The following is an 8,761-nucleotide window of genomic DNA, read 5'->3' on the forward strand; positions in this document are numbered from 1 at the left end:
TCTCTTGATAAAGAAGAAGATGAAGACGATGATGATGTTGTTGTTTCTGTTGAAGCCGACGATGAAGATGATGAAATCGATGAAGATGATGTTGAAGACGTCGATGAATATGATATTGTTGAAATCGATGAAGAAGATGAAGATTTGGGTGTTTTTCGTCGTTTTTTGTTGCTGCCATTGCTGAAGATGAATGACGACGATGGATTTTGATAAAGTTCTTTGCTGCTGTTGTTGTTGAAGAAGAAGATGATGCTGCTGATGTTTTTATATGGAGTTCATTCCAGAATTGAAGTCTGGTTTGTATAGGTTTTTATATGGACTTCATTTCTGGAATGAAGTCTGTTTTTTTAGGTTTTTATATGGACTTCATTTATGGAATGAACTCTGGTTTGTATAGGTTTTTATATGGACTTCATTTCTGGAATGAAGTCTGTTTTTTTAGGTTTTTATATGGACTTCATTTCTAGAATGAACTATCGTTTGTATAGGTTTTTATATCGACTTCATTTCTGAAACGAAGTCTGTTTTTTTAGGTTTTTATATGGACTTCATTTCTGGAATGAACTCTGGTTTGTATAGGTTTTTATATGGACTTCATTTCTGGAACGAAGTCTGTTTTTTTAGGTTTTTATGGACTTCATTTTCTGGAATGAACTCTGGTTTGTATAGGTTTTTATATGAACTTCATTTCTGTAATAAACTCTGGTTTGTATAGGATTTATATGGACTTCATTTCTGGAATGAACTGCTACAAGAAAATAAGTAAAAATTCACACGGAAGGGTACTTTTGTCAGTTTAATATTTTTAAATAATTATGGACCAAACATTAAAAGTGTTTGACCAAGGACTAAACTGACATGGGCCCACCTAAAAAAGGACCAAACGATATTTTTCCCTTATAGGAAACCAATTTGGTCTTTCGAAAATGGTCAGATTTTAATGGAGACGGATTGCGAATTATATTACTTCACCCAAAAACAGAAACTCAAAGATCTCCATTATTTAGAACTTTGTATACTGGTGATATTAGAATGATGTCTTTTCAACAATCAGAGAGTTACGTCGAGAGTTTAGTCTCACTTAACTCAGGATATACATATACTTATGCGATTAAGGGTACATGAAAGATGAGCACAGTGGAGTTTGAATGAAGACATTCCCAGTATTATACAAACCCAACCGGAAGAACAAGTCTTTGCCAAATGCGAGCAATGATATCTACATTTGTTTAGAATAGAGGATGCTAGTTACAGCTTTGAATTCAATATTTTAATGTTGTTTTATTATTTACCTTTTGTAAATAACCTTTTTGTTCTTTAGAACATTTTACTACTCGTATTTTAAAAATATGTACATCTTACAAACATGAAACACCAATACGATGATGTTCTTTTGAAGCATGCAATTTCGTACAATTTAACCAAAACATATCAAACATATAAAGGAGTGGATTTCTAGTGCGCTCAAGCATATTTGATCAAGTTGACTCGAGTGGATTTCTGGATTTAAGACGGTAACCAATTATCACCTTACAATAAAACTGACCGCAAACAAAGATAAACACCATCTGAAAAACGCCTTTTGTGGTTCATATTTTTTTTTTGCTTTGAATTTTGGTGGAAATCTTATGCAACTTGGTAACATTTATGACACCTTCCAAATACCTTCTATTTTGGGATTTATTTCGACTTTAGAGATCTGCTTGTAACTTACAATCTATATGATGACCGCATTGATGGTTCTCCGCAACGTTCAGGTTCTCGTACTATGTGTATTTGATCACCAGAACTCTGCTCCTTGTAAACATCCTGATTTCTGTGCCATGTCCACAAGGCATTTGTGTCATTCACAACCTGTAAAAAACAAAGGACGAGATGTTTTTAAGGAAGCTGAAGTGGAATCAATTGATTGCCTTGATATATTCTGAACCGTTCAATCTGGTAAAAGAACCCCCAGGAGACACAGAAAAATTAACCACTCAGGGAAACCATATGAACTAATTAACTATGGTTATCAGGAGGAGTCAGGACAGGAGTATTATTCCGCATTTGTCTTCGCTCTTTGTATGCCTAACCAAAACAAACTTTAGCAGGGAAAACTTGGTTGCATTTTTTAATTCTACCATACAGTAATATCTTTGAAACTATCTAAAATTGCTTCTTCTCAGCAGTTTTCCTAACAACAAAAATGACAAAGGCTCGAACCTTTCAAATGGCCACAACTTATTTCTTTCTAAGACTGATGTCCTACAGACTGCAGTCCTACTTTCCTTTACCTAGATCAACTCTACATATTTCTAGTTTTCCATATGTTCAATGTACAATTATGTTTCATGTAAGTTGAATGTTTCAAATATATGCCATCTTCTTTATGCATAGCGTGCATCATAAAACAAACAAATGAAAAAACTTACGATTGAAGTATAGAACTAGGAACGATACCTCTAGTATTCCATGCCCGAAGCTGCTCTCTCTGAATGCACTCCACTCTGGTTGTTTGTCCCAGCAGAATCGACCTTTACCAGGACCAGAAGAGATATTCAAATGACACACGCCTCCAAATTCCGGCGTATTGTCTCCTGGTGCAGGACACTTTCCAGGGTCATCGGTGTGCTCCACATCAACTTTTTCAATGTTCCCACCATCTCCTACATTGATGTAAACAGATCCACATGGATCCAGCGTATAATTATACACTCTATTCATCCGCTCATAAGCATGCACCTACCAGGAATCAAGGTTAAACACATCAAACGGAAAACTACAGGGACATAAAAATTAGAAGATGTCATAGTGGGCTACCTTGTGGTCCTGTGGAGTACCATAAGTGCCATTCAAACCACTAGAAGAAAGGATATGAAGTGCAGACAGACGAAACCATTAATGTCTACAATATACACTGATAAGGAAATGCCAGAAATTCATGTGAACTGAGTCATGGACATAAAAGATTTTCAATTGCTTAACTGGAGAGAAGCTAATACATCATTGAGGAATAACAGGAAGGCAGATAACTTGGATTCTTGAGATTTTGTATATATGACGAGCTAATTTGAAGGCATAAATCAAAGAAATAGGGTAAAACTTGTGGCTTACATGACCGGAAAAGACAATGTCAACACCAAATTGATATAGAAGCCCTTCCATTTCTTGCCTCATGCATTCAAATTCCTGGTAATGTGATGAATAGCTATTATACCAAGGTGGATGCCATGCAGCCACTAACCAAGGTGTCACTTCGTGGTCTACTTTGTTCCAGATCTTTTCTTAGCCATGTGTATTGGGCATCTGTAACAGAAAATCTCTGTAAATAGGATTCTTGCAAATGATACATAAGATGATTCGACCAGAACGCAAGATTGATATAGAACATTAACTCATTGGGAAATCTCATGAGACTAGGAAATTGCAGAAGAACTTTAGCAAATAGAGTGAGTCACCAGTTGTATTATAGTCAACATAAGCTCCCAACATGATAAAATGAATTCCTCCGGCATTGAACGAGTAGTAAAAATTGCTATCAGAGCCAGACTCATAAGAGGGAACAGCAAATCGTGCCGAATATGATTTGAAAGAGATCCCAGCTGACTGAGTCTCAATCTCATGATTGCCTCTAATGACCATCATTGGAACTTTTGAGATCAAGGGCTCCATAAACCTGCGTTTTCCATTCAACCAGGTAAATAACGCAATTGTTCAGGTTTTTAACAGAAAGTAATATTGCTTATGCTGCTTGATGAAAATGTATAACTCCATAAACCTACGTTTTAATTTCCATTCAACCTGATAAACGGCTTGTGCATTGCCTAGAAGAATACCCATCTTAGTTTCAGGTTTGCTGAAAGTGCTAGTTGTGTTCCTCATGTGATATGGTTAAGCTAATTGTTTTTAGCAGAAACGTCATCTACAGCTTATGAGTATATACATCCATACATCCTAGCCCACTGCCTCATTTTTCCTGGGCGACCTTAGGCGACTACTTTCAGAACCTTTGCTGTTTCCAAGTATTTTACCTAGGCCCCTGGGTCACCTAAGCAAAATTAGAAATCGCCTTTCACCACATGGGATAAGAACTTCATAAAACATGTGCATATACCAAAGCGAAGGAAACCTGAAATGAGGCACTACACAAAGTATACCTACAAAGATGACTGATAGAGGCAAGCAGACAAAACTAAAGTACCAGTTCTATTCAGTAGTCTTTACGATGTACTCTTAACTACACAAATTTTGGAAAGTTGAAGGTTTACCTTCCCCATCAGTCCCAGCGGGGCTGATATGTATCCCTAATGGGTGCATCTGGAAACGCACAGGAAAAGCATGGAACTCCTTTCCCGCCTGTTGTGCGGTACTGATTTGCATAACTCAAGTCTCCAAGCATCAAAATCATTGAAGGGTCATTCTTGACCATATGATCAACATTTGTTGTTGTATTGCTTGTAATCCCCAAGTCTCCAACCACTGCTATTCTTCTACGATAGTTGCTTGGCGACGGTAAGGGTAAAGTTTTAACGGTATGCTCTTTGCTCATTGCTGATAAAGAAGTATCACCACACTTATAGTAATATTTCGTCCCAGGTTCAAGACCTACAAGAGACAGTTAAAGTATAAAACCACAATCAATTAGGGGAATGTTCTATTTCGGGTACATAAACTCGATTAAACTAACAATTGCAACTAGTGTTTCAAGGCAACTTACGTTGGAGCCTAACATGGTGAATGATGCCAGAGGTATAGTTGAGAAGACCTTGAAATGGGTACAATTGGCTGTATACTTCTGATTTCCCTGTTTGTGAGAACTGGTAGTTGCCACTTTGTGTACCATACCAGACCTCACTCTTAACAGTGGATGGATCAAGTGGGATTACACTGGAACCAATCTGAGCATCACCTACACAAAAATAAGCACTAAATTGAATGTGAAATATGAAAATATAGCTTCAATTAATCAAAAACTAGTTAGTAATTTTATTTACCAGTAACCCAAGAGACCCAGATGGAAGTAGGTAGAGAAGAGAGAGCTAGAGATATTTGTTCAGGAACCATCGATGAGACTCTCTTCCTGAGGCGAGGATGATCCATGGGCAAATCATCGCTTCCTCGCCATAACGAAGGATCAAAACGACGAGTTACTGGAGGAAGTGGACCTTCCAGTGTAGTTGGAATTTGATTAGCAGTAGAAATTATCAATTTCATTTCTTCCATGGTTATTGCTGTTAAGAAGAAGAGTAAGAAAGGTGAACACCATAGCTGCTTACTGTAGTATTCCACCACCATAACTTACACAAGGAAAATGAAAAAGATGAAGAAGAGATCAGTAGATCACTGAAATTCACTGATTAAAAAAATGGTGTACACATAGGAACTTCAAAAATATGTGCTTTGGATATTCCCTCTTCTATCCCAAATTTCAAACCCAGTTCTTTAACAAATTGATGTTGCAACTTAGGACGGAAACTATACTATGATGTGGTTGAGCTGGACCATGTTGGGCCTACAATAATACATCTTAGGCAATCGTGTCCACATAAAAAAAACTAAAAAATTTTGGTACGATCCGCCGAAGCGGGTAGCCTCAACCAGATGTGTGGTAACAGGTAAGCTCGAAAGCCGTTCCCGTCCCTGTCAGGGGAGATGCCAACCGTCTCTCCTTTCAACGAACACGCCGCTTAAGCCTGAACAAGAGCCTTATAAAGCCAACCACTGCTTTTGTTTTAAACGAGGTGTGACTAAATTATATTAATCCTAATGTTTGGCTTGACATGCTATCTTGCTTCATAATTTTCAGAGGTTGATGATCACCATTAGTCGTAATTTTGAAATCCATAATTTTCAAGCCAAATATGACTAGGCTGTTATTTTGGTTATGTAGATTCTACACGCACCAAGACTAAAAAATTTGAGTGGGTATATATTGCAGTTCTTGGCATGGCCCTTGAAGGTTTTGGAGGTGCAATTTAAGATGGACTCTTGGCTCGTGCGGAGTGTTTGGCTCGTAAAAGGTTGATAAGCTGTTTAGCACCGCGGATGTAATTCCAGAAAATGATTATTTTACCCTTCAAATGTGCGACGCGTGTGATAATATAAGACCAAGATGCAGCGTGTCACAACCGTACCAGGTCGTATATTTACGTGTAACCATTTCAGGCCATACTTTATTTAAAAATTAATACTCGGACCAAGTAATAAAAATCACATCAATTTCACGTGAGTTGCTGGCATTTGATGTGCCTTGTAGACTGCATGCCCTAAAACCGTTGTAATATGTCATTCACCGGTTTCAACGGGGTATATCTGTTGGCGTACGTCTAAGATCTGGTTCTCCTGCATGCCACCAACCGGCGTCCTATAGCAACATCTCTTAGCTGTTACCTCATTGCATGTTCTTGGTTTTAAATTTTCAAGTTTACTTGTCATTTTCGTTTTCTGCGCTCGAGCAGTTGAGCAGCTAGTGCAGTGCTTTAAAAGTGCAATATTCAAGTTACTAGTATTATTTAATAAAAATGGGATACAGTTAGTACAATAAATGTAGCTAGGTGGTGGTGGTGGTGGTGAGTCCCAGTCAAAACACATAGATTGTACAGTAGATTGGAAATGTAAAGAAAACCAGAGGGCCACTAAAGCTATTCAGAACAACCTCTGACGACCTCATCAATCTCCGACCCTAGCAAGGTACAGCTAGATACATGAACAGTGTTATGATCAGTATGCTACTGATCTTGAGGATTTGAACTTGCAAGCATTTAAGCTGGTTTCACTGCTCGCGCGGTCATTAAATATTTTCAACTGCCCCCCACCCGCTCCACGCTTCTATTTAAAAGGACTAGCTCTAGGGATAACTTATGCATCAGATTGACAAACAACATTCTTCTTCATATCTTAAGAAGACATCTAGCGAGAAAGGAGAGTACTGAGAGTGAGAGAGAGATGGCATTATCATCAGCATCCTTCTGGAGAATCATGTTAGGTTTTGTTGTCTTGAGTTTAGTTGTTCTTGATCAAACTGCAGCTGCAAGAACAGTGCCAGTTGATACCCATCAAACTGGTAGTGGTGCTGGTCTTAACGATGAGAAGAACTTCATTTCCTATGGAGGTATTGGTGGTGCTTCTGGAATCGGTTCTGCTGGAATACCATTTGGTGGTGTAGGCATGGGTGGAGGAGTAGGTGGACTTGGTGGAGCTGCTGGTGGATTCGGTGGCGTTGGTGGTGCTGGAGGAGTCGGTGGTCTTGGAGGAGTTGGAGGTGCAAGTGGACTCGGTGGTGCAGGTGGACTCGGTGGTGGAAGTGGACTCGGTGGTGGAGGTGGACTCGGTGGTGGAGGTGGACTAGGTGGTGGAAGCGGACTCGGTGGAGCAAGCGGACTCGGTGGTGGAAGTGGACTTGGTGGTGGAAGTGGACTCGGTGGACTGGGTGGTGCAAGTGGACTCGGTGGTGGAAGTGGACTCGGCGGACTAGGTGGTGGTAGTGGACTCGGCGGTGGAAGTGGACTTGATGGAGGTATCGGTGGTCTTAGCCACCACGGTAGTGATCTTCCCCAACTCCCAGGCTTCGGTGGTATTAGCCACCACGGTAGTGATCTTCCCCATCTCCCTTAGAGCTATCTACAGCGTTCATACGTAGAGATTGATAGTAGTAGTAGTGAGCACATGCATGCATGCACCAGGGTGAAATGTGTGCTTCGTTCCATAGATCTGCTGGCATGGTTTTTTACTTAATCTTGGTGTGTTACTAGATATTTAGTTGTTTTTGTCCGGTTAGTTACTGCTTTCAAAATATATCTAGATCTATATGTTAGGTGTGTGTTTTTTCTAGTTAATTTGCTAGCTAATAGTTTGCTTTGCTTGTTCGGTTTAATGTATTAGCACTCTTGAAATTAGACTTGTTGAAGACTGTTGGTGTTGGTTATTCGAATCTTTGAATGGAAGTTTAGAAATTATATCATTGAATTAATTGATCTTTATATTATATATATGGACGCTGGATATATATCTCCCAAGTCAGTGAAGTCACAGTATCCTTTGGGTGCACTTCTTCAGGGTAATATAAATCCCTCAGATCAGGTTAAACCCAGAAGATTTGGTGGATTATTTTGAAAAACGAGTGAATCTTCTGGGTTTAACCTTATCTGGGTTCTCTTTTACTTTTCTTGTTCTCATAATGTGCAACACACGACAGGATTGTCTTGCGAGGGTGTGCCCACACCCTTTAGTTATTACCTTACCTCTAGCTAACATGCAAAAGTGAGTGTGACGCTTCTCCCATCACTGACAATATTACTCTAGACCGTCGAGTGTTGCTATGACCCACTGAAATTAGAAAGAAAACACAATGCCAGGAAGTTTACACTAGCTGGTACTAAATAAAGTTCCCATTATTAAACGCAACATTGGAGCATCAAACAATATTCAGGAAGTTTAACTTTGTATCGTCAAGTCAGTCGCTATTTTTTCCGTCACCCTAGTTAGAGGCATGTAATATCATTTACAAATTGTTTCAAGAACAAACAAAAAAAAAACACAAACAAATGATAAATGATCTGGATTAATAATCCTGGCTAGTTTGAGATCTATAGGTTTTATTCGAGACCTATCACTATAAGATAAAATGGATATTTTGAAATAAAATTAAGAATCCTTACCCAACTATTTTAGTTAATGGCTAATTTGTTTTTAATTAATAAGTGTTACTTCGATTGATTAACAAAGGTTTAATCCTATTACCTTTTTGATTTTTTTTGTATCATCAACCAAGAATTGGTCG

General features: G+C 38.7%; 1 protein-coding gene, 1 non-coding gene and 1 pseudogene across 2 annotated transcripts; 1 reads left to right on the top strand and 2 right to left on the bottom strand.

Moving 5' to 3' along the window:
* Positions 1 to 1,606: 1,606 nt before the first annotated feature.
* Positions 1,607 to 5,387, bottom strand: LOC113277930 (annotated as a pseudogene).
* Positions 5,388 to 5,539: 152 nt separating this feature from the next.
* Positions 5,540 to 5,664, bottom strand: LOC113285021. Its single transcript, XR_003328536.1, has one exon. It is a non-coding gene; the product is annotated as a U6atac minor spliceosomal RNA (small nuclear RNA).
* Positions 5,665 to 6,825: 1,161 nt separating this feature from the next.
* On the top strand, positions 6,826 to 7,947 carry LOC113277931 (acanthoscurrin-1-like). The gene has a single exon (XM_026526895.1). It carries the CDS (start codon positions 6,928 to 6,930, stop codon positions 7,594 to 7,596), a length of 669 nt encoding a protein of 222 aa, XP_026382680.1. The 5' UTR covers positions 6,826 to 6,927; the 3' UTR covers positions 7,597 to 7,947.
* The last annotated feature ends 814 nt before the right edge of the window (positions 7,948 to 8,761 follow it).

Source organism: Papaver somniferum, chromosome 5 (genome assembly GCF_003573695.1).
Source record: "Papaver somniferum cultivar HN1 chromosome 5, ASM357369v1, whole genome shotgun sequence".
NCBI classification, from domain to species: Eukaryota; Viridiplantae; Streptophyta; class Magnoliopsida; order Ranunculales; family Papaveraceae; genus Papaver; species Papaver somniferum.

What these genes read in the sequence shown, in the direction of transcription:
- LOC113277931 (XM_026526895.1), top strand. Translation starts at nt 6,928, where the DNA reads ATGGCATTATCATCAGCATCCTTCTGGAGAATCATGTTAGGTTTTGTT.